Source organism: Bufo gargarizans, chromosome 4, assembly GCF_014858855.1.
Source record: "Bufo gargarizans isolate SCDJY-AF-19 chromosome 4, ASM1485885v1, whole genome shotgun sequence".
NCBI classification, from domain to species: Eukaryota; Metazoa; Chordata; class Amphibia; order Anura; family Bufonidae; genus Bufo; species Bufo gargarizans.
The window spans coordinates 378,675,819-378,703,130 of record NC_058083.1 but is presented as its reverse complement, the minus strand read 5'-3'; the positions used below and the strand labels follow the sequence as shown (position 1 = coordinate 378,703,130).

Genomic DNA, 27,312 nt, shown 5'->3' with positions numbered 1-27,312 from the left:
CCTCTAAAAGATTGTAGGTGAGGGCCTGCAGGTGAGCTGACCCTCTAAAACATTATATGTGAGGGCCTTCAGGTGAGCTGACCCTCTAAAACATTTGTATCAAGGGCAGACTAATAAGCATGTTGATATGATGGAAGAGGAGGAGTCAGCCATGTGTGCCAGAGTCCCAACAGACAAGACTTCGCTTTCGTCTTCAGGAGAATGACTCTGAATCTCTTCATTCTCTTCTGCCCATCCACGTTGAACAGATGGAATTAAACTTCCATGGGTACTGCCATCTGTAGCGAAGGCGACTATCTCCTGCTCCTCCTCATCATCATCCAATTTGCGCTGAGAAGATGAACTGAGGGTGGTCTGGCTATCACCCTGTGTAATGTCTTCACCCATTTCCACCTCTTCCACATGTAAAGCGTCGGCCTTCATTGTGAGCAGCAAGCCTTTAAGTAGACACAGAAGTAGGATGGTGACGCTGATATTAGCATTATTGCCGCTCACCATCTGGGTTAATTCCTCAAAGTTTCTTAAAACCTCACAGAGGTCAGCCATCCAGCCCTACTCCTTGCTGACTGGAAAGGCGACGACCGTGTTGCAGCTGGTATTCTACTACTGCCCTTGGTAATTGTAAGCGCTGCTGCAGCGTTGACAGACCGACGGAAGCTGTCGCTGACTTGCAGAAAAAAGGCACACACACGGCGTACCTTCACCAGTAGCTCAGGCTTATTGGAGTAGGTTTTGAGAAACAGCTGAAACACTAAGTTGAAGACGTGGGCTAAGTATGGGGTGTGTGTGAGCTTCCCAAGCTCCAAAGCTGCCACCAAGTTACAGCTCAGTCTGGTCTCTTATACCCTGCCACAGCTCTACGGCGGTGTGCTGTTTGTCACCTAAGCAGATCAGCTTAAGCACAGCCTGTTGACGCTTCGCCACTGCAGTGCTACACTGCTTCCAGCTACCGACTAATGGCTGACTGGTGCTGCAAGAGGATAATTCTGAGGTGAAAGAGGCGGAGGAGGGGAAGTGGGGGTTGGAGGCACTAACGTAGGTGGTGGCGGAAACCCTGATGGAATTAGGGCCCGCAATTTTTGGCATCCTTAGCACCTGTGCCATCCAAGGATACAACTCGCTCCCGGCCTCCACAGCGTTCACCCAGTGTGCCGTCAGGGAAATATAGTGTCCCTAGCCACAAGCACTTGTCTATGTGTCAGTGGTTAAGTAGGCCTTCCCAGTAACTCCGTTGGTCAGGGCACGGCACACCGTGAAAAATAGTCGTGGCTGGGGACTGCGTAACGAGACACGGCTGCCGAAATCAGGCTGTCGAAGGCCTCAGTATCCATAAGACTAAATGGCAACATTTCTAGGGCAACTAATTTGGAAAATTGCGCATGTTGTGGTATGGCCTGTGGGTAGGTGACTGGGTATTTGTGCTTGCTTTCAAATGCCTGGTGTAAGGACATTTGTATGCTGCGCTGGGACACGGAAGTAGATGTGTTCACTGATGGATCTTGCAAAGGTCCAGGTGCAGGGCGGGAGGCATCTGCACCTTCGACAGGGGATTGGCCAGCACGTAACATAGGGGAAGAGGAGGTAGTGGTGTGAGCCGCAGACACAGATTGTGGACCCAGGCGTTTGGCCCACCTATTAGGGTGCTTTGATGCCATGTGGCAGATCATGCTGGTGGTAGTGAGGTTGCTAGTGTTTACACCCCTGCTAATTTTTGTATGGCACAGGTTGCAAATTACAATCTTTTGTCGTCCGCACTTTCCTCAAAAAAGCGCCAGACTGCGGAACACCTAACCCTTGGCAAGGGAGATTTCCGCAAGGGTGTGCTCTGGGGAACAGTTGCGGGCCTGGTGTGGCCCACCTTCACCTTCTTTTGCCACTCCACTATCTCTTCCAGCCTGTTGCGGTGCTGCGGATCCCTCCCCCTCTATACTGCTATTCTCACTCCTAGGTTGGGTCAGTGATTTCCTCATCCACCACCTCCTCTTCAACTTCCTCACTCTGCTCATCCTCCTGACTTGTTGACCTAACAACAACTTTAGTTATTGACAACTGGGTCTCATCCTCATCATCAACCTATTGATATACTAATTGCCGTTGACTTATTGGCAACTGTGTCTCATCATCATCATCCCCCTCGTGAAACACTAATTGCCATTCCCCACTGTCATCTTCTTGTGACTGTCGATGCTCAAGAGTTTGGGAATCGGGGCACAAGATCTCATGTCACTCTTTAAGCTGGCTTGTCGAGAGGCCCAAATGAAGGAATCGTGCTGAAAAGAGCTCCTCAGAATATCCGAGTGTGGGATTACTTGCTTGCCAAAACTCTCCATGGTGGGAGGAAGGAGGATCAGGGTGAGGATTGTGTTGACCAGACTCTTGGCTACTGAGACTGGACTTGGTGGAAGACAGGGTGGTTCTTAACCAACTGGAAGTATTATCTGCTGCAATCCAACCCACCACCTGGTCGCACTGGTCTGACTTCGAGAGTGTCCTTCGCCGGCCTGCAAACTGGGACATGAAGCTAGGTATCGTAGATGATTGTTTTTCTTGAGCTCTGGCAGCAGGCACAGTTTTAACGCGCCCAGGGCCATGGCCTCTGCGTGCACCATCAGCATCACAGCCACTTCCCTGTCACTTACTGCTCGCCTTCTTCATATTAAATGTTATATATGCTTGAAAGTATGTCACATGTACAGTAGCATAAAAAGGTATTTGGGATGCATACACGTTACACAGGAGAGATACCGCAGATAACGTCGCTGATGGCGAATATAAAATTGCAGGGAATGTCACAGGTATTTTCGATGTGGAAATGTTACACAGTAGATGTACCCAGGTAATGTCACTGTCCGCAGCGTCTACGGAAAAGGTACCCTGGTTGTCACTGATATTTTTGGGATGCGCACAGGTTACACAGGAGAAATACCGCAGATAATGTCGCTGATGTCAGCAGCCGTTAATATAAAATTACAGGGAATGTCACAGGTATTTTGGATATAGAAACGTTACACAGGAGATGTACCCCAGATAATGTCGCTGTCTGCAGCGGCCCTACTATTGCACGCTATTTAGCGCAGGATGCGCTAAAAATAGATATTGTAAAGGTGGGGGGCACTCTATAGCTGGCAATACACGGACAAGCGCAATCGTCTAAAAACCATATGTTTAATAATGTCATCACAAAAGCACACATTGACTATAATAAAAAAAACATAAATTATAAAAAAAAATAGAAAAAAAGTAAATTAATATAAAAACATTGAAAAATGGCTCTACAATAGTGCTATGCATATATAGCTAATTATAGGTGGTATTACAGGTGACAGGTGAAAGTAAAAAAATTTGAATCTCGTGCAAAGTTCATTTATTTCTGTAATGCAACTTAAAATTCCTTTTAATTTGCATTTCTGAAATAAATGGACTTTTACACAATATTCAAATTTTTCGAGTTTTACCTGTATGCCACAACCTATACTGGTGGCATTGAATATAACATAATAGATGATCCTACTTAATAAATCGTCCCCTTTCCTGTGACATAAAGTGGTATTTATACTTTATATTTTATATTTTTTAGGACCATTGAAGTCCAAAGTCTTCATACATAGGGTGAAGTCCTCCAAAATACCATATAACAGAGGAGGGTCACTGCTTGTAATTATTTGTCCTGCAGACCTTTCAAATCAGGAAATTTCTGATATCTGCACCGTTTGGCCTGTAGGTTGAGACAAAATATATATATGGGTGTATTCAGTACCTTACCAGTCCCGTATTGAAAATGTTTGGCCGCTCGGTATCCGGGCTCCTTGACCAGGGGCGTCTAGGAAGCACACTCGCTCTTTGCGCTGCAAGGACCTTCGCGGAGTCCTACGTGGTCCATAAGCCTCCCCGTAGCGTCCCACGATACTGAGGCAATGTGCATTGATTGGCTTCTAAGGTCCTAGAGTCCGGAATCTATTGTAGAGCAGCTGAGTTTTCTCCAACTTTCTTTAACAAAGTCCACAATTAATGCAATATGTCCGAGCTGGATCTGCTCAATATTTTCCCTCACTGTTCTGTACCAGACGTGTTTCAGGGTCACAACTACCCCTTTCTCAGTGGTCTCAAAGCTTGCTTTTATATGGTGCATTTAGGAGCATTGCTTGCTGGGAGATCTTTAAAATGTGGACCTTAATTCCTGTATGGAGCGGAATTCCATACCATCCCTATTCTTAATTATGTCCAAAATGCTAGGGTATGACAGAGATCCCCATTTCTTATATTAAGGATCCAGTCTATCAGCTCATAGAGAAACTTAAATTGGAAATATATGATCGGGTATATACGGTATGATCGCTATTCTATTCATACAAAGGCTAACTTAATTCGTACAATAAGAAATATACAGTACAGACTAAAAGTTTGGACACACTTTCTCATTCAAAGAGTTTTCTTTATTTTCATGACTATGACAATTGTAGATACACACTGAAGGCATCAAAACTATGAATTAACACATGTGGAATTATATACATAACAAAAAAGTGTGAAACAACTGAAAATATGTCATATTCTAGGTTCTTCAAAGTAGCCACCTTTTGCTTTGATTACTGCTTTGCACACTCTTGGCATTCTCTTGATGAGCTTCAAGAGGGAGTCACCTGAAATGGTTTTCACTTCACAGGTGTGCCCTGTCAGGTTTAATAAGTGGCATTTCTTGCCTTATAAATGGGGTTGGGACCATCAGTTGCATTGTGGAGAAGTCAGGTGGATACACAGCTGATAGTCCTACTGAATAGACTGTTAGAATTTGTATTATGTCAAGAAAAAAGCAGCTAAGTAAAGAAAAACGAGTGGCCATAATTACTTTAAGAAATGAAGGTAGTCAGTCCGAAAAATTGTGAAAACTTTGAAAGTGTCCCCAAGTGCAGTCACAAAAACCATCAAGCGCTACAAAGAAACTGGCTCACATGCGGACCGCCCCAGGAAAGAAAGACCAAGAGTCACCTCTGCTGCGGAGGATAAGTTCATCTCAGTCACCAGCCTCAGAAATCGCAGGTTAACAGCAGCTCAGATTAGAGACCAGGTCAATGCCACACAGAGTTCTAGCAGCAGACACATCTCTAAAACAACTGTTAAGAGGAGACTGTGTGAATCAGGCCTTCATGGTAGAATATCTGCTAGGAAACCACTGCTAAGGACAGGCAACAAGCATAAGAGACTTGTTTGGGCTAAAGAACACAAGGAATGGACATTAAACCAGTGGAAATCTGTGCTTTGGTCTGATGAGTCCAAATTTGAGATCTTTGGTTCCAACCACCGTGTCTTTGTGCGACGCAGAAAAGGTGAACGGATGGACTCTACATGCCTGGTTCTCACCGTGAAGCATGAAGGAGGAGGTGTAATGGGGTGGGGTGCTTTGCTGGTGACACTCTTGGGGATTTATTCAAAATTGAAGGCATACTGTACCAGCATGGCTACCATAGCATCTTGCAGCAGCATGCTATTCCATCCGGTTTGCATTTAGTTGGACCATCATTTATTTTTTAACAGGACAATGACCCCAAACAAACCTCCAGGCTGTGTAAGGGCTATTTGACCATGAAGGAAGAGTGATGGGGTGCTGTGCCAGATGACCTGGCCTCCACAGTCACCAGACCTGAACCCAATCGAGATGGTTTGGGGTGAGCTGGACCGCAGAGTGATGGCAAAAGAGCCAACAAGTGCTGAGCATCTCTAGGAACTCCTTCAAGACGGTTGGAAGACCATTTCAGGTGACTACCTCTTGAAGCCCATCAAGAGAATGCCAAGAGTTTGCAAAGCAGTAATCAAAGCAAAAGGTGGCTGCTTTGAAGAACCTAGAATATGACATATTTTCAGTTGTTTCACACATTTTTGCTATGTATATAATTCCACATGTGTTAATTCATAGTTTTGATGCCTTCAGTGTGAATCTACAATTTTCATAGTCATGAAAATAAAGAAAACTCTTTGAATGAGAAGGTGTGTCCAAACTTTTGTTCTGTACTGTATGTCATATTATGAATTATCTTAAAAGAAAAGAAAATGCTTAATAGGTGCGGTTTTCATGCGTTTGTTACCCTTTTACTAACATACAGGCAATCGAAAATAACCTTGAAATTCATGTTGCTGTGGGGCGTTATTGTAGATTCATTAATTGGGGGCGCTGGTCTGCTGGGGAAGGGAGATCGTAGTGCTGATGTCCCGTCCCCAATAGGCCCTTGCCCCAAGATTTATAGAAATCCAAACAATTCCATTTTGGCATTTAAGCCTCTTGAAATCAAAGTATCAAAGTCGAATATTCTTTTAGACTCAACCCTGGACATATTGGCAATGTGATCCCCTCTTAGGTCTCCTGACATTTTCTTTATTTTTTACTGTGGTATTAGCAGGGGTCGAGTGGAGGGGGAACGCATGGGAACGGCGTTCCTGCACTTTTTTCAGCCTCAAGCCAGGAGAATGCGGCTGAATCAGATTCACAGGGGGAGACGGAGCGCACTGTGCAGGGCAGGCTAAGGGAGGAGGGGCAGCTTCGGTTGAGAGGAAGCTGTCTGTGCGGTGCTGCTGCCTGCGACTGCCTCGCTGTGACTCCTCTCATGGCACCCCGCCCCCTAATGACATCATCTCCTTCACTACGAGATCATTTAGAAAGTCTTTCAGAAAAGTTTGTCCAGGGATTCAAACTCACAACCTCTACACATCAGATGAAGGCATTTACCCTCACAGCCATGAAAGCTGTCTAGGTAGTTGCTTAAAAAGTTGCTGATACTTCTACTGATACCTAGTGTACAACCATACACATGACAGCTGCCCCAACACACCCAGCTCTGCTACATCCATACACAGTGGGCAAAGTTACCTACAGTGGAAGTCTTATATATATTTTTTTTAGGTAACTAGCTAGACAGCTTTCATAGCTGTGAGGGCATATGCCTTGTCTCTGATGTGTAGAGGTCATGAGATCGAATCCCAGGACAAACTTTTCTAAAAGTGTTTTTTTTTTTTTTTTTTTTTTAGTCCGCAGCGACACAAATTACAGCATGCTAGATTTTCTGTGCTTTTTTTATTTTTTGGAGGGGGGGGGGGGGTTGCAGTGGATCTTGGGTGAGTTCCCACACTTTTTTTCCCAGGACTTGACCCCTGGGTATTAGGGATACCTAGGGATGAGCACCTGTCCTGTTTTGGTCTCTTGGTTGAGCCGCTATAACACTAACAAAAAATAAATATTGCTGCCACACACAATAGTCCTTAAAAGGACTTTTGGGTCTGTAAATTTTTAGCAATTTAGCGAAGGTTGCGCAAAAAATTTAAATTTTGGGTCTCTGACAAGTTTTTCTACTTAAAAAAAAATATATCACTCCCTACACCATCTTTCCCTTCCTCAGCCAACATACGTGTGGGGAGGAGACTCGAGCATTGCACTCAAGCACATGCGGTATTGGGCCGAATTCCGCCATGTGCCGAGCATTGAGATGCTCGAGCCGAACTGGTGTTCGGCCAAGCATGCTTGGTAAACACTAGTAGACAGAACTGCTGGCACACAGACAATAACAGTGGCAAGATGCAGCACCGTTAGTGAGGCTAGACCTATTCATCAGACTCAGCCTAAGGAGTGTGCAAATCCTCCCCAATCCAGGCCTGGTTTATTTAGACAAAACTGATGTTTTTGATACTGGCGGAGGACAACCTGTCCCATTGATGCTGAAAACCCTTTCAGACTAGAGGCTGTGCAACAAAGATGAAAGAGATTTGCCAATTTAGGCCACTGTTCCAGTCTGCCTGCCCAGAAACCTGTGGGGTCAGACATATCGCCTGTGCAGCTGGTTCGGTTGGCCTGAACCTGGGAGCTGAGGGAGAAGTTCCTGACTTGCTGATTAGCCTCGGGCTGGCACGGCCCGTGAAAAAACTATGTTGAAGAGACTGAACTGGCTGCTGCAGCAGTTAATAGATGTCAAGCACTCCTTCTCCAGTGGCAGCTTCTCATCCTCAAACTTCTCCTCCATGGCAATTTCTCCTTGTCAGTCCCCAACAGCTACAGGGTAGCCACCTGCTGCGACCTTCTGACCCTAGACACCAGACACAACAGGGTCAGTGATAGGTTGTGACACCCTCATGACAGTAGCCCGCTTTCTACGAGGGGCCACCGGACACTCAGCACCAGGTTTCAGGAAAGGGGGTGAAATTTGTGTTATGAAATTGTGTAAGACCAACCTAAATAAGAACACAATAATCTTTATATAAAGACCATCTATAAAAAAGAAATCACAAAATAAAAGGTTGACCCCCACCTTCTACCCCTCAAAATAATAATATTGCAATATTACTACATCTAGAAATTATGACAAGTCTGATATATTTACCTATATTTACTATATACTACATTAGATTGGTAATTAATTAATCACAAAATCATTTACTTTCAACCATAAAATCATGTGTGTGAAAGTATCGCTAGTAATAAATACAAATAAAGATAGTATAAATAGTTTATTAATTACTGGCAACACAGGCGTAACAATGTCCATCATCAAATATCCCAAGTAGGGAAAGCAGACAGACGCAGTTAGTTGAACTACTATGACATAGTAAAAGGTATGGACAGCGCAATACGCATTTAAGGAGGAGAGGAGAGGGGCGTACATCACGAGAGGGGAGGTAAGGGGGGGTGTTTTTACCTTACCCTATCAGCGATGGAGTCTCTTCCCCACACGCATTACATATACGTATACGTTAAATAAGGCCATTGGCGACACAATATTCTGACATCATCACACATTGAGGATTTATAGAGGGTTGTCCTTGCTGGCCTCGCATATACACTGCCCATTTCCCCAGAGGACGCTGGTTTTATCGGCAAAACATGTCGGGGGGCAGCGTGGTTTTTAGTGAAACAGCGAGAGCAGAAATTAGACATGTAATTACAAGGGAAATAATAAGTAGTGCTAGTGTGTGCACGTAAATACCAGCACAACTAATAAAGAGAGACCTCTTACTACTGCTGAGATACTAAGCAGCAGATATAAGCATTTATGTACTGTGTCTCCTACTGAGCGTTTTAAGTATTACCTCAATAATGAATGGATGATTCTAAGAAATAAAACAGAATAAAGGTTAAGTTTTATACAGTTGCAAGAAAAAGTATGTGAACCCTTTGGAATTATATGGATTTCTTCACAAATTGGTCATAAAATGTGATCTGATCTTAATCAAAATCACAACAATAGACAATTACAGTCTGCTTAAACTAATAACACAGTAAGACAAATTGCCTATACATGAAGAAAGTTTAGCACTGCTGCTACTCTCCCTAGGAGTGGCTGTCCTGTAAAGATGACTACAAGAGAACAGCGAAGACTGCTCAATGAGTTGAAGAAGAATACAAAAGTCTCTGGCATATGCTAACATCCCTGTTAGTGAATCTATGATACATAAAACACTAAACAAGCATGTATTTCATGGGAGTACACCACAGAGGAAGCCACTGCTGTAAAAAAAAAAAAAAAAAACATTGCTGCACGTTTACAATTTGCACAAGAGCAACTGGCTGTTCCACAGCAGTACTGGCAAAATATTCTGTGGACAGATGAAACCAAAGTTGAGTTGTTTGGAAGAAACACACAACACTGTGTTGAGAAAAAGAGGCACAGCACACCAACATAAAAATATCATCCCAACTGTGAAGTATGGTGGTGGGGGCATCATGGTTTGGGGCTGCTTTGCTGCGTCAGGGCCTGGACAGATTGCTATCATCGAAGGAAAAATGAATTCCCAAGTTTATCAAGACATTTTGCAGGAGAACTTAAGGCCATCTGTCCACCAGCTGAAGCTAAACAGAAGATGGGTGTTGCAACAGGACAACGACCCAAAGCATAGAAGTAAATCAACAACAGAATGGCTTAAACAGAAAAAGATGTGCCTTCTGGAGTGGCCCAGTCAGAGTCCTGACCTCAACCCAATTGAGATGCTGCGGCATGACCTCAATAATGTGATTCACACCAGACATCCCAAGAATATTGCTGAACTGAAACAGTTCTGTAAAGAGGAATGGTCAAGAATTACTCCTGACCGTTGTGCACGTCTAATTTGCAACTACTGGAAACGTTTGGTTGAAGTTATTAATCCAAAGGTTCACATACTTTTTCCACCTGCACTGTGAATGTTTACACGGTGTGTTCAATAAAAACATGGTAGCATTTAATTCTTTGTGTGTTATTAGTTTAAGCAGACTGTTATTGTCTATTGTTGTGACTTAGATGAAGATCAGATTTTATGACCAATTTGTGCAGGAATCCATATAATTCCAAAGGGTTCACATACTTTTTCTTGCAACTGTGAAAATAGTGTGAAATCTAGAATGTTATGACTATGTGTAAATAGAATATTAGTGATAGGTTGTGACACCCTTGTGACATATGCCATCTCTAGCTATACTTAAACCTTCTAGTGGGAGGGGTGGAATGGAGAAGCTCAGCATAAACCAGGGGCGGGCTGGGCCGGGGGGCAGGCAGGCAGGCAATTGCCCCCCAGGCCGCCCTAAAAAATTATTTATATTTTTTTTTCTTCAGGGCCGCACCGCCGATCACCACAGGCGGCGCGGCCCTGGATAAATTTGCGGCGGCGGGGTGGTGGTGTGTGCTGTGGGGCAGGGGAGGGACTCAGGGAGAGGCGTGTTCCTCCCCTGTTCTTCTGATAGGCTGCAGGCACTAATGCCTGCAGCCTATCAGTGGCCGGCTCAGGCAGCGCAATGACGTCAATATCATCGCACTGCCTGAGTCGGGCGGCACACAGCAGGGACACAGGCCGGAAGAGGCTTGCATCGCTGCTGATTGAGGTAAGTATTAGTGTTTTTGTTTTCTTTGCGGGGGGAGCTGGCACTATGTGGGGGGGATCTGGCACTATAGGGGGGGCTTGCACTATTGGGGGATCTGGCACTATTGGGGGGATCTGGCACTATGAGGGGCTTGCACTATAGGGGGGCTGGCACTATAGGGGGGTTGGCACTATAGGGGGGGCTGGCACTATAAGGGGGCTGAGACTATTGGGGGGGATCTGGCACTATAGTGGGCTGGCACTATGGGGGAGCCAGCACTATAGGGGGGGCTGGCACTATGGGGGGTCTGGCACTATTGGGGGATCTGGCGCTATTGGGGGGGATCTGGCACTATGGGGGGCTTGCACTATAGGGGGGCTGACACTATGGGGGAGCTAGCACTATGGGGGGCTGGCACTATAAGGGGGCTGACACTATTGGGGGGATCTGGCACTATTGGGGGGATCTGGCACTATAGGGGTGCTGGCACTATAGTGGGCTGGCACTATGGGGGAGCCAGCACTATAGGGGGGCTGGCACTATGGGGGGGCTGGCACTATGGGGGGATCTGGCACTATGGGGGGCTTTCACTATAGGGGGTTGGCACTATGGGGGAGCTAGCACTATGGGGGGCTGGCACTATGGGGGGCTGCCACTATGAGGGGAGCTGGCACTGTGGGGGGAGAGCTGGCACTATGAGGGGCTGGCACTATGGGGGGCCTTACACTATGAGGGGAGCTGGCACTATTGGAGGAGCTGGCACTATGGGGCATTTCTTACTGGCACATTATGGGGGGCATCATGGGGGAGAGGAGCACTATGGGGGTATCTTGGGGCTTTAAAGTGGCTTTTTTTATTATTGGCACATTCTGGGGGGCACTATAGGGGAGAGCAGCACTATGGGGCATCTGGTGTTACTATAGGGGCATTATTTGGGGGCACTATGGGGAAGTGGGGGCTCTAAAGAGGCCTTTTGTATTGGAACATTATGGGGGCACTATGGCATTTGGTGGCACTAAGGGGGCATTTTTTACTGGCATATTATGGGAGGCACTATAGGGGAGAGCGGCACTATGGGGCATTATTTGGGGGCACTATGGGGGAGTGGAGCACTATTGGGGCATATGGTGGCACTAAGAAGGGGCATTTTTTTACTGGCATGTTATGGGGACACTATGGGGAAGGGGGAGAGGAGCACTATGAGGGCATTTACTGGGCCACTATATAGGGGTATTTTATACTGGCATACATTATGGAGACATTAGCTCAACTGCGGGCACTAAGCGGGGGTATTTCATGTACTGTCATATTATAGGGAGAATTAGCACTACTAGGGGGTATTATGGGAGCTTTACTACTACTGGGGGGCTATGAGGAACATGATTACTAGGGCACTAAAGGAGCATTATTACTACTAAGTGTGCTCTGGCAGAGAATTATTTCTATTGGTGGGATTTTGGGGAGCATTGTTACTTTGGGGGGCACCCTGGGCATAGTATCAGCTTAGCACAATTATTTTTGGGGGACATTATCTTTATACTATTAGTGTCTGGGCACAGTTATTTTTTAGAGCACTGTGTGCCAATAATTGTTTAAGGGGGCACTATCTGTGTGGTAGTAATATTTCCAGGGGGGCTGTTTCTGCAGTATAGTATTGGGGCACAGCGGTCACAGTATTGGGGGCACTATCTGTGTGGTAGTAGTATTTCCAGGGGGAGTTTTTCTGCAGTATAGTATTGGGGGTGGCAGGAAAGGGTGTTCCGAAGATGTAAAGATGATGGAAATGTGGGAAACTAATGTCTGTTTGTCAATCTCTGCAGAGACAGGGGATGGGTGAAAAATCATCATGGCGGTCTGGTCTGAATGGAGAAGATGAGGAAAGAGAACGTCTACAACAAAGGTGACATCACTGGTTGTAAGAGGTATGGGGCGCTATGTAGGAGAGGAGATGCTCCAGCTCCTCCCCCTGCCATTTGCAGAAGGAGGATTCAGAGCTGGGTGAGGATGGCCAAGAGGGGCAGCAGACCAAGGGCAGGTGGCAGATGGTGGGGGGAACCACAGGCCTTGAGCAGGATCTGGGGAGGCAGGAGAGCAGAGGAGCTTCCTGGCTGTAGCCTGCTGTTTATTGTATAATGTGAAGCAGGCAGTGCAGCCAGGACAGACCCTCCCCTCTCTGTATGATGTGTAGAGACAGGCCGCAACTATAGAATGTCAGCGGTACAGTGTTTGTTGGGAGTGGCCTATTATATGTAGGAGGGGCTTTAATAATGGGCGGGGCTAAAATGGGCCACTTGACTGGATTTGCCCCCGAGGACTAAGGCTTCCAGCCCTCCCCTGGCATAAACAGATACATTATAACACTTTCTGTCTCTCATAGACTTACATTAGAGCTTCAATGATGCTCAATGGCAATGACACAGCAGTTTTTCCAGACAAAAACAAGTTTCCAGACATAACAACTGAGCTAAAATCAGACATTTAAAGGTGAGTCCGTCTGGGTTTGGCAGTAAACAACGTCTGGCTTTTTCCCTCCAAAACATGGTCTTCTTCAATCTCTGTGGCAGCTGTGGAAAATTAGCAGCTTCTCATTCAAATTCCTAACAGTCTCTCAATGTTCATTAACCTTTTCCACAGAGCCTTGCAAATACAGTACAAATGAACAGGGTATATATATCACAACATACATATAAAATGCAGTTAAACAGTATTAACCACTTCAGCCCCGCTAGGTGAAACCCCCTTCATGATCAGGCCACTTTTTACACTTCGGCACTACACTCCTTTCACCGTTTATCGCTCGGTCATGCAACTTACCACCCAAATGAATTTTACCTCCTTTTCTTCTCACTAATGGAGCTTTCATTTGGTGGTATTTTATTGCTGCTGACATTTTTACTTTTTTTGTTATTAATCAAAATGTAACGATTTTTTTGCAAAAAAATGACATTTTTCACTTTCAGCTGTGAAATTTTGCAAAAAAAACGACATCCATATATAAATTTTTCGCTAAATTTATAGTTCTACATGTCTTTGATAAAAAAAAAATGTTTGGGCAAAAAAAAAAATGGTTTGGGTAAAAGTTATAGCATTTACAAACTATGGTACAAAAATGTGAATTTCCGCTTTTTGAAACGGCTCTGATTTTCTGACCACCTGTCATGTTTCCTGAGGTTCTACAATGCCCAAACAGTATAACTACCCCACAAATTACCCCATTTCGGAAAGTAGACACCCTAAGGTATTCGCTGATGGGCATAGTGAGTTCATAGAACTTTTTATTTTTTGTCACAAGTTAGCGGAAAATGATGATGTTTTTTTTTTATTTTTTTTTTCTTACAAAGTCTCATATTCCACTAACTTGCGACAAAAAATAAAAAATTCTAGGAACTCACCATGCCCCTCACAGAATACCTTGGGGTGTCTTCTTTCCAAAATGGGGTCACTTGTGGGGTAGTTATACTGCCCTGGCAATTTAGGGGCCCAAATGTGTGAGAAGTACCTTGCAATCAAAATGTGTAAAAAATGCCCTGCAAAATCCGAAAGGTGCACTTTGGAATGTGTGCCCCTTTGCCCACCTTGGCAGCAAAAAAGTGTGACACATCTGGTATCGCCGTACTCAGGAGAAGTTGGGGAATGTGTTTTAGGGTGTCATTTTACATATACCCATGCTGGGTGAGAGAAATATCTTGGCAAAAGACAACTTTTCCCATTTTTTTATACAAAGTTGGCATTTGACCAAGATATTTTTCTCACCCAGCATGGGTATATGTAAAATGACACCCCAAAACACATTCCCCAACTTCTCCTGAGTACGGCGATACCAGATGTGTCACACTTTTTTGCTGCCAAGGTGGGCAAAGGGGCACATATTCCAAAGTGCACCTTTCGGATTTTGCAGGGCATTTTTTACACATTTTGATTGCAAGGTACTTCTCACACATTTGGGCCCCTAAATTGCCAGGGCAGTATAACTACGCCACAAGTGACCCCATTTTGGAAAGAAGACACCCTAAGGTATTCCGTGAGGGGCACTGCGAGTTCCTAGAATTTTTTATTTTTTGTCACAAGTTAGCGGAAAATGATGATTTTTTTTTCTTCTCTTTTTTCCTTACAAAGTCTCATATTCCACTAACTTGCGACAAAAAATAAAAAATTCTAGGAACTCGCCATGCCCCTCACGGAATACCTTGGGGTGTCTTCTTTCCAAAATGGGGTCACTTGTGGGGTAGTTATACTGCCCTGGCAATTTAGGGGCCCATATGTGTGAGAAGTACTTTGCAATCAAAATCTGTAAAAAATGACCGGTGAAATCCGAAAGGTGCACTTTGGAATATGCGCCCCTTTGCCCACCTTGGCATCAAAAAAGTGTCACACATCTGGTATCGCCGTACTCAGGAGAAGTTGGGGAATGTGTTTTGGGGTGTCATTTTACATATACCCATGCTGGGTGAGAGAAATATCTTGGCAAACGACAACTTTTCCCATTTTTTTATACAAAGTTGGCATTTGACCAAGATATTTTTCTCACCCAGCATGGGTATATGTAAAATGACACCCCAAAACACATTCCCCAACTTCTCCTGAGTACGGCGATACCATATGTGTCACACTTTTTTGCTGCCAAGGTGGGCAAAGGGGCACATATTCCAAAGTGCACCTTTCGGATTTTGCAGGGCATTTTTTACACATTTTGATTGCAAGGTACTTCTCACACATTTGGGCCCCTAAATTGCCAGGGCAGTATAACTACGCCACAAGTGACCCCATTTTGGAAAGAAGACACCCTAAGGTATTCCGTGAAGGGCACTGCGAGTTCCTCGAATTTTTTTTTTTTTGTCACAAGTTAGCGGAAAATGATGATGTTTTTTTTTTTTTTTTTTTTCTTACAAAGTCTCATATTCCACTAACTTGCGACAAAAAATAAAAAATTCTAGGAACTCACCATGCCCCTCACAGAACACCATGGGGTGTCTTCTTTCCAAAATGGGGTCACTTGTGGGGTAGTTATACTGCCCTGGCAATTTAGGGGCCCATATGTGTGAGAAGTACTTTGCAATCAAAATGTGTAAAAAATGGCCTGCAAAATCCGTCAGGTGCACTTTGGAATATGTGCCCCTTTGCCCACCTTGGCATCAAAAAAGTGTCACACATGTGGTATCGCCGTACTCAGGAGAAGTTGGGGAATGTGTTTTGGGGTGCCATTTTACATATACCCATGCTGGGTGAGAGAAATATGTTGCCAAAAGACAACTTTTCCCATTTTTTTTATACAAAGTTGGCATTTGACCAAGATATTTTTCTCACCCAGCATGGGTATATGTAAAATGACACCCCAAAACACATTCCCCAACTTCTTCTGAGTACGGCGATACCAGATGTGTCACACTTTTTTGCAGCCTAGATGCGCAAAGGGGCCCAAATTCCTTTTAGGAGGGCATTTTTAGAAATTTGGATCCCAGACTTCTTCTCACGCTTTAGGGCCCCTAAAAAGCCAGGGCAGTATAAATACCCCACATGTGACCCCACTTTGGAAAGAAGACACCCCAAGGTATCCAATGAGGGGCCTGGCAAGTTCATAGAAATATTTTTTTTTTTCGCATAAGTTAGCGGAAATTGATTTTTATTTATTTTTTCTCACAAAGTCTCACTTTCCGCTAACTTAGGACAAAAATTTCAATCTTTCATGGACTCAATATGCCCCTCAGCAAATACCTTGGGGTGTCTTCTTTCCAAAATGGGGTCAGTTGTGGGGTGTTTGTACTGCCCTGGCATTTGAGGGTCTCCGCAATCATTACATGTATGGCCAGCATTAGGAGTTTCTGCTATTCTCCTTATATTGAGCATACAGGTAATGAGATTTTTTTTTCCGTTCAGCCTCTGGGCTGAAAGAAAAAAATGAACGGCACAGATTTCTTCATTCGCATCGATCAATGTGGATGAAAAAATCTCTGCCAAAAAAAAAAAATGGAGGGGAAAGGCGTCTGCCAGGACATAGGAGCTCCGCCCTACATCCATACCCACTTAGCTCGTATGCCCTGGCAAACCAGATTTCTCCATTCGCATCAATCGATGTGGATGAATAAATCATTGCCGGGATTTTTTTTATATATATATATATATATATATATATATATATATACAAAGTGCTTGCCAAAGCATAGGAACGCCGCCTCCTCCTCAGCTCGTATGCCTCGGCAAACGTATCTGTCACTGCAGAGGAGAAAATCCCGTCTTGCAGCGCCGCATACACCGACTTGCGTGTAATCTGACAGCAGCGCAATGCTTCTGTCAGAATGCACATCGGTGCTGCAGCTAGTAGATCGGTTGGTCCACCTGGAAGGTAAAAAAAAAAAAAAAAAGAAAAAACCAGGCCACAACGCAATAATTTTATTAACTTTGGAACAGAACATGTAACTTTAACTTTTGGAACTAAACATTAACCTGTTTGCTTACCTGTTTTTTTTTTTTTTTTTTTTTTTACCTTTATAGAACAAACCTCTCCTTCCCCATGGGTCAATGTGCAAAGCGCAAATCGCCCAAAGATGTGGCGAAGTGCGTTATGCACTTTGTCCCATGTGAAAGGAGACGTTTGCAGCAGCAGTGAGTGAATGGGCCCTAATAGCCCTGTGTGCCTGTCCTGGTGAGATGATCCCTATGCTAATAGTGTACCTGTGAGTGGTACTTCCGGAAACACTCTCCAAAGCATAGGGCAGGGTGGTCCGGACAGTCAGGACAGAAATAGCGGGTGTCACGCCTTATTCCACTCCTGCTACAGACACGACATCTTTTTCGGGGTGACGGTTGGGTTGAGGTACCAGGAACGACATTGGGGAAATGTCGCTCGTGTAGACGGCTAACTACACTGGTGGTTGGGGCCACGGAACCTCCTGGATACAGGAGGTTCTCGATGATCTTTTCCTGAAATTTGAGGAAGGATCCAGTTCTCCCAGCCTTACTGTAGAGAACAAAACTATTGTACAGAGCCAATTGAATTAAATATACAGACACCTTCTTATACCAGCGTCTGGTGCGTCGGGAAACTAAATACGGAGACAACATCTGGTCATTGAAGTCGACCCCTCCCATGTGGAGGTTATAGTCGTGGACTGAGAGGGGCTTTTCAATGACACGGGTTGCTCGCTCAATTTGTATTGTCGTGTCTGCGTGAATGGAGGAGAGCATGTAAACGTCACGCTTGTCTCTCCATTTCACCGCGAGCAGTTCTTCGTTACACAGTGCGGCCCTCTGCCCCCTTGCAAGACGGGTGGTAACGAGCCGTTGGGGGAAGCCCGCGCGACTAGTTCGCGCGGTACCACAGGCGCCAATCCGTTCTAGAAACAAATGCCTAAAGAGGGCCACACTTGTGTAAAAATTGTCCACATAAAGATGGTACCCCTTGCCGAATAAGGGTGACACCAAGTCCCAAACTGTCTTCCCACTGCTCCCCAGGTAGTCCGGGCAACCGACCGGCTCCAGGGTCTGATCTTTTCCCTCATAGACCCGAAATTTGTGGGTATAGCCTGTGGCCCTTTCACAGAGCTTATACAATTTGACCCCATACCGGGCGCGCTTGCTTGGGATGTATTGTTTGAAGCCAAGGCGCCCGGTAAAATGTATCAGGGACTCGTCTATGCAGATGTTTTGCTCTGGGGTATAAATATCTGCAAATTTCTGGTTGAAATGGTCTATGAGGGGCCGAATTTTGTGGAGCCGGTCAAAAGCAGGGTGGCCCCTGGGACGGGAGGCGGTGTTGTCACTAAAGTGCAGGAACCGCAGGATGGCCTCAAAACGTGCCCTGGACATGGCAGCAGAGAACATGGGCATGTGATGAATCGGGTTTGTGGACCAATATGACCGCAATTCATGCTTTTTTGTCAGGCCCATGTTGAGGAGGAGGCCCAGAAAAGTTTTAAGTTCGGAAACTTGGACTGGTTTCCACCGGAAAGGCTGGGCATAAAAGCTTCCCGGGTTAGCGGTGATAAATTGTGTGGCATACCTGTTTGTTTCGGCCACAACTATGTCTAAAAGCTCCGCAGTCAAGAACAGCTCAAAAAATCCCAGGGCCGAACCGATCTGAGCCGTCTCAACCCGAACTCCAGACTGGGCAGTGAAAGGGAAAACTACAGGTGCGGCTGAAGTTGGGGACTGCCAATCAGGGTTTGCCAGCACCTCTGGGATTCTAGGGGCTCTACGGGCACGTCTTTGCGGTGGCTGCGACGGGGTCACTACTGCACGTGCCACCGTACCAGCTTCAACTGCCCTTCTGGTGCTCGCTACTTCACCAGGTTGTACTGCAGTGCTGGTACTAGGTCCAGGGAGGGCTGGGCTGCTGGTGTATGCCTCACCACGTAATCCGACAGCACCAGCCCCACTCTGCTGCTCTTGAAGCGGATCCTGCGCAACCTGCGGTCTAGCGACACGGGGCCGGGTACGCCTGGTGGTATCAGGGACCTCAGCCTCCTCGTCCGAACTTTGGGTCAGAGAGCCACTGCTTTCTACAGGTTCGTATTCTGACCCGCTGGATTCATCAGATGAGGGTTCCCACTCCTCATCCGACTGGGTCAGAAGCCTGTAGGCCTCTTCAGAGGAATACCCCCTGTTTGACATGTGGGCAACTAAATTTAGGGGTATTCCCTGAGACTACCCAAGAAAAAAAAAGCAAGCCTGTCTTACAAAGGGGAGGCTAGCGAAGTACCGGAGGCCGCTGCGGTTGATAAAAAATATCAAAACTGATTTTTTTATCGCCGCAGTGCGTGTAAAGTGAATGTGCAGTGATCAAAAAAAAATGTTTTTTTTGTCACTGCGGTGGGGCGGGTGTGGGCGAACGCACGTGTGGGCGACCGATCAGGCCTGATCGGGCAAACACTGCGTTTTGGGTGGAGGGCGAACTAAAGTGACACTAGTACTATTATAGATCTGACCGTGATCAGTTTTGATCACTTCCAGATACTATAAAAGTACAAATGCTGATTAGCGATACGCTAATCAGCGAATAACGGACTGCGGTGCGGTGGGCTGGGCGCTAACTGATCGCTAACTACCTAACCAAGGGACCTAAACTATACCTAAAACCTAACGGTCAATAACAGTGAAAAAAAAAAGTGACAGTTTGCACTGATCACTTTTTTCTTTTCACTTGTGATTGACAGGGGTGATCAAAGAGGTGATCAAAGGGTTAATTGGGGTTCAGGGGGGTGATCAGGGGCTATAGTGTAGTGTTTGGTGTACTCACTGTGAAGCCTGCTCCTCTGCTGGATCCAACCGACGAAAAGAACCAGCAGAGGAGCAGGCAGCCATATAACAGATCATATTTACAAATATGATCTGCTATCTGGCACTTTGATTGGATTTTTTAAAAATCAGCAACCTGCCAGCCACGATCATTGGCTGGCAGGTTGCTGACGAAATACTTCTCGAAGAAATGCCGGCGCGAACTGCGCACGCGCGGGCGCATACTCGCGTCTCGCGAGATGACGCGTATATGCGTGACTGTGCGCCAGCCTGCCACCTCCGGAACGCACATGTGCGTTAGGCGGTCCGGAGGTGGTTAAACAGTGCACGTTAACCCTTTCAAGTGAAATAAAGTAAGAAGTTTATAACTTTGCATATGGGAAATAGGCAAATGTCCATAAGTGTCCAGACTTTACAGTACCCCTGCTCTAGGGCACTAGACCAGCGGATTGCTGGCCATCTAAAGTTGTTTCCTGGCCACGCATTCTGTTATCGATGACTAATGACAGAGTGGAGGAGAAGGAGTCTGAGCTGGAATGGCAGAAAGTGAAGATAACAATGTGAAAGACACTATACTGGCTGTGGATGCAGTCTGGCTGCCACAAGGGAGACCTGGAGAAGGAGAAAACTCTTGTTGTGATAGGTGGCTGCCACCTTTCTTTGCCCACGGGATGAAGTGATTCCTCTTTATGTGCTTCAGTAGAGCCGTGGTGCCTATGTTTGTGTTTGGTTGCCCACGGCTTATTCTACTCTTGAAGAGCTTGAAGGGTGAAGAAAAAGTGACAAATGGGAGATACTCGCACAGAGCTAGTGGCAGCTGAGCTTGGCTTAGCTCTGTCACATTTTGGGCCTAATGCACCCACAGTGTCAGTGGCATCATCAGTTCCAGAAACAGATTTGGCCCTGGCAGTTCTTTAGGATGTGCATTGCCTCTGTTCTTTATTGCTGCCGATCCCACCACCTTCCTCCTCTGATGCATATGATTCAGCTTCCAGGTTCAGTCTAACACATAATCATTATCAGAGTCCTCACCCTTTATGCCACTTTTATCAGACTATGATACTGTTACTGTCCACACTGCCAATACCATGGCTACAGGTACCATGCAAACTGCTCACACTCACACAAATCATCAACAGGGAGACTCTCTTAACTATCTACTGTAGGGCATGATGGGGTTTTGTTGCCTCTTCTTAGGAAAAAAAGTATTCACCCAATAGGAAGGGGCAGTGAAGAGAGAGAGGATGGCACTGAGCTGCTTCTCTGGGGCTGCAAGGAGGATGGGCAGGAGGAATGATGTGAACCGTGGCTCCAAGACAAGGTGTAAGACTCAGAAGTCACCTCCATGTCATCCTGCTGCGACTGATAGGAGGAGTGAGCCATCGTCCTCTCAGTCACAGTGAGTGGGTCTTTTGTTTGGAACATTTCCGCATTCTTGACATTTTGTGGCTTAATGTACACAGTCGCACAAAGTATGGTTTGCAAGTCTGTTTTCTGGAACTAAAAGATAGAGGAGCAATAAAATGTCTTTCCCATTCTACAAACACATTAAGACGCTGCTACTGACAATTTACTTTGTAAATAATGCAGTATTAGCGTCACTAACAGATTTGGGCCTAATGTTTTATATGTGTTCAAGTATGCAGATACTGAAAAAATGCTTTCTCTAGTATGAAGCACAAGTTTTCAACCTACTATGAGATTATTTCTTTCCCCCATCCCGATACTTGAACTGTCTGGAGATGTTTGGTTACAGATTTCAGACTACAATTTTTTTTTTTCACTCAGATTTAAAATGTTGCCTCTGTATTGTAAAACATACATTGCACACTTGTATTGCTATTTTTCCAAAACAAAAAACCTTTGAACTATCTGTCTGTGCCCTGTCATAGATTTCAGCCTGTACTTAATGTGTTTTCACTCAGAAATGTAAAACACTATACTCTATATTATAAAAAATGCTACTCTCTGTGAAACAAAAGAAACCTTTGAATTCTGTGGAGATGGCGTGTCCCAAAGTTTAGACTATTATTTTAGGTGTTTTCAATGAGAGTTAAAACGTTACTCTCTGGATTGTAAAACACACATTGTACCCATATATTGTAATCCCCCCCCCCCCCCCCACCTTTCACTATTCTACAGAATTAGAATTATTCTTTTGAATGATTTTTTGGGAAGTTCGTAATGAACCCAGTTTGTTAAGAACTGATTTGCTTATTTCTACTATCATCTATCAGATCTAAAGTGCCATTGTTTATTGTCAGCAACTTAGTAATATCTCTTTCACTTCTTCAACATGACAGCTCTTCTCAGGAAGAGAGCCATTCACTTGAATTGGACAGCTGCCTATTTTTGTGTATTGGTAAGATTGCAAATATCACGAGAAAATAAAGTATTTTCATTTTCTTTTAAGTACAAACAAATTCTGTAAGGCTTCCAAGACTCCTATCATCTTTAGCTAAAAGAAACAATTTGCAGTGTTTATGTAGGATCCTCCATCTGTTCTCAGAGCTCTTTCCACCGGAGCTTTGTCTGCAACCATGTCTGAATGTTCTGTGTTGTCTGTGAATAAAATCTGCATTACAGCATCTTAATCCACTCCTAATACTTTTATTTTTTCCTCACACAACATGAAACCTCTCCATTTCCTTGGAATGTAAAATACTTAGGCCTCTTTCACACTTGCGTTGTCCGGATCCGGCGTGTACTCCACATGCCGGAATTACACGCCAGATCCGGAAAAACGCAAGTGAACTGAAAGCATTTGAAGACGGATCCGTCTTCAAAATGCTTTCAGTGTTACTATGGCACCCAGGACGCTATTAAAGTCATGGTTGCCATAGTAGGAGCGGGGAGCGGGGGAGCGGTATACTTACAGTCCGTGCGGCTCCCGGGGCGCTCCAGAATGACGTCAGAGCGCCCCATGCGCATGGATGACGTGCCTGGGGCGCCCTGACGTCACTCTGGAGCGCCCCGGGAGCCGCACGGATGGTAAGTTTACTGCTCCCCCACTCCCCACTACACTTTACCATGGCTGCAAGGACTTTAGCGTCCCGGCAGCCATGGTAACCACTCTAAAAATGCTAAACGTCGGATCCGGCAATGCGCCGAAACGACATTTAGCTTAAGGCCGGATCCGGATTAATGCCTTTCAATGGGCATTAATTCCGGATCCGGCCTTGCGGCAAGTCTTCAGGATTTTTGGCCGGAGCAAAAAGCGCAGCATGCTGCGGTATTTTCTCCGGCCAAAATACATTCCGGTCCTGAACTGAAGACATCCTGATGCATCCTGAACGGATTTCTCTCCATTCAGAATGCATTAGGATAAAACTGATCAGGATTTTTCCGGCATAGAGTCCTGACGACGGAACTCTATGCCGGAAGAAAATAACGCAGGTGTGAAAGAGCCCTAAGGCTAGTTTCACACTCGCATTTGAGAGCTCCGGCAGGCTGTTCCAGCAGGTCCCTGGATCTGGCATTGCTGGTTGCTTTCTCATGCCTGCCGGTCCCCATTATATATACACCTATAGCTATGTATGTCAGTGTCAATCAGACATGATTTACTATTGTTGGCATTGCATTCAAGAGCTTGAAAAACGTAAAGAGTTATTGAAACAAAATCCAGTCTGTATTTGTCTGACCAATTCTCAACATATTTGCCTAGTTGTGGCTGGTTCTCTGATGGTCCCCATTATAGTCAAAGGGACCAGCAGGCATTCAGGAGCTTCTGACAATGCCAGATCCAGAAAGCTTCTGCAGGCTGTCCCCTTCAACAGCCTGCCAAAGCTCTTAAATGCTAGTATGAAAATAGCCTAATATCTGTGCAGAAGGTGTGCCCCCTCACAGACATTCCCACTTCATTGTATCACTATAGGGGAAGTGTTTTTATTTAGATGAAGTAAACAGCATGATACCATTCCGCCTTCCCAATTTCTTGTAAAATTTAAAGTAAAATATATTCTGTCATTAAAAGTTCCATCTGTCCTATCAACTTACAATCAGGTGACTTCCCATAATTGTACTGCTGATAGACCTGACAAAAAATATATTCAAGCTTTAAATCATAAAGTTTTTGGTATAGTTCCTGTATAGTTCTTGCATTCTAGCAATATTGATAATCTTAATTTGCATACAGCTAATGTATCCACATCACTTTACAAAAGCAGAGGGTACATGTATAGACAAATTCAGATATTACAGATTAACAACACTAGGAATGAGGGTCCTGCTTCCAAGGGTTTACAATGTGCAACAAATACTTTCTTGGAGTGAAGACCATGCTTTTTTTTTTGTAATGTTGTTTTTTTTGCTAATGTCATGCTTTCCCGACAACTGTGGCAAGCTAAAAATTAACTTTTTTTCTTAGTTGCTTAGACAGGTTTTGCCTATAAGCAATTGAGTTGCTATAGTATAACATCACATGTTTAAATTTGATATTTTAATATTGTTAACTTTTTTTGTGTCTCTGCAGATTTGATGCTTTTATGATAGCAGTATCTGGAATGAAGCTACTGCGCTCTGTTTTTTGTAATCCTTCACAGCAATATATCACATTAGGATTCACAGTTATATTTTTTCAATTTGATTACGGTTCTATTTCGGAAAGTTTTTTATTGGATTTTTATGTTATTTCCATTATATTTTACAAGGCAAGTATATATACATATATATTATGCTTATTTCAATTGTTATATGTTATATACATATATATATAAAAATATTTAAAAAAATGTTTAACATAACATAGAATTAATTAAAGCATACGTCCGGTAATCCACTTCGAAACATCTAGGATACACACCTCAGCCTGTAAAGTCACATTTTGATCGACAGTTCTTTGGATTTCTAATTTACAGTAGTTAATTGCGCACAATTAATTTCAGTATAGACAGAAAACTATAGATGAAGACTTGAATAAATGTCTTCCTGATGGTAGATAAATATGATAGATTAGATATGACCTAATAGATTAGGTAGATACAGGCTCGGCTTTAGCACCCTCTGAGAACTTGCTGTATTTTTTTTTTTTTTTTTTCAGATGTTCTGATTATAACTCTAAAAGTTCATGGAAATTAGAAAAAGAAAAAGGGTATGGGTTCCCATAAGGTGGCGCCCAACCAGGCCCACCGGCAGTGGATAAAGCTGTACAGAGATTTACCTTCAAATTTGTGCAGTCATTCGCTGCCATAGGTGGGTGAGATTTTGGCTACCTCACAGAAACCCAACAGAAAAAAAAAAACACTTTGTAAGTAGGGATGAGCGAACCCGAACTGTATAGTAATTTTGGGGTGTCCTTGACACGGACCCGAACCCGAACATTTTCGTAAAAGTCCGGGTTCGGTGTTCGTCGCTTTCTTGGCGCTTTTTGAAAGGCTGCTTGCCCCAAGAGGCCGTCACAGCGATGCCTACTATTGGCATGGCTGTGATTGGCCAGTGCAGCATGTGACCCAGCCTCTATTTAAACTGGAGTCACGTAGCGCCGCCTGTCACTCTGCTCTGATCAGTGTAGGGAGAGGTTGCAGCTGCGACATTAGGGCGAGATTGGGCAGTGATTAACTCCTCCAAAAGACTTCATTCAGTGATCGATCTGCAGCTGTGGATCATTGAACTGCTGCTATTCAATTGATCACTGTTTTTAGGCTGCCCAGAGCGTTTTTCATTCACTTTTTTGTGGGGTGATCGGCGGCCATTTTGTGTCTTGTGGTGCGCCAGCACAAGCTGCCACCAAGTACATTTAACCCTCAATAGTGTGGTTATTTTTTGGCTATATCCTACATCAGGATCAAGCTGTCACACCAAGTGCATTTAACCATCAATAGTGTGGTTATTTTTTGGCCATATACTACATCAGGGGCAAGCTGCCACCAAGTGCATTTAACCCTCAATAGTGTGGTTGTTTTTTGGCTATATCCTACATTGGTCAAGCTGTCACACCAAGTGCATTTAACCATCAATAGTGTGGTTATTTTTTGGCCATATACTACATCAGGGGCAAGCTGAGCCTGTCACCAAGTGCATTTAACCCTCAATAGTGTGGTTGTTTTTTGGCTATATCCTACATCAGGGTCAAGCTGTCACACCAAGTGCATTTAACCATCAATAGTGTGGTTATTTTTTGGCCATATACTACATCAGGGGCAAGCTGAGCCTGTCACCAAGTGCATTTAACCCTCAATAGTGTGGTTGTTTTTTGGCTATATCCTACATCAGGGTCAAGCTGTCACACCAAGTGCATTTAACCATCAATAGTGTGGTTATTTTTTGGCCATATCCCAGTCTAATTCTGTCTGTAAACGTATACCTGTCACCCAGTGCCTAAATAATAGGCCTCAAATTTATAGTCAGCTAAATCTGTGGTTATTGCTGTGGCTGGGCAAGTTATTTAGTGTCCATCAAAGCACAGTTTTTGTTCTGGGTTGAAATACAATTCCCAATTTAGCAATTCTCTAAATTAGTGGTTTCTGCTGTATCAGGCCTGCTTTAAATCTATCCCTAAAAGGGTATATTAGATTCAAGGTGCTGATAGGGTTATTCTCAATAACTTCACACACACACGCTACTGTGCATATCCCAGTCTAATTCTGTCCGTAAACATACCTGTCACCCAGCGCCTAAATAATAGGCCTCAAATTTATAGTCAGCTAAATCTGTGGTTATTGCTGTAGCTGGTCAAGTTATTTAGTGTCTGTCAAAGCACAGTTTTTGTTCTGGGTTGAAATACAATCCCAATTTAGCAATTACCTAATTTAGTGGTTTCTGCTGTATCAGACCTACTTTAAATCTATCCCTAAAAGGGTAAATTAGTTTCAAGGTACTGATAGGGTCATTCTCAATAACTTCACACACACGCTATTGTGCAATTCCAAGTCTAATTCTGTCTGTAAATGTATACCTGTCATCCAGCGCCTAAATACTAGGCCTCAAATTTATATTCAGCTAAATCTGTCGTTACTGCTGTGCCTTTATTAGTGTAATACGGTACCTAAATAGATAGCCAGATAGTGTTAGGTGTCTGTAAAAAAAAAGGCCTGAATTTGAATTCAATACATTGGGCCAAATAATATTTTTCTTATTGTGGTGAACAATGAGGAAAACATCTAGTAAGGGACGCGGACATGGTCGCGGTGGTGTTAGTGGACCCTCTGGTGCTGGGAGAGGACGTGGCCGTTCTGCCACAGCCACACGTCCTAGTGTACCAACTACCTCATGTCCCAGTAGCCGCCATAATTTACAGCGATATTTGGTGTGGCCTAATGCCGTTCTAAAGATGG

General features: G+C 44.5%; 1 protein-coding gene across 1 annotated transcript in view; it reads left to right on the top strand.

The window, feature by feature from the left end:
* The window catches only part of LOC122935448 (pecanex-like protein 2), a 644,117-nt gene that overhangs the window by 53,897 nt on the left and 562,908 nt on the right, over positions 1-27,312 (top strand). The window contains exon 4 of the mRNA XM_044291215.1: positions 24,513-24,690. Within this exon, the coding sequence (XP_044147150.1) occupies positions 24,513-24,690 (178 nt within the window). The remainder of the gene's footprint in view (positions 1-24,512; positions 24,691-27,312) is intronic.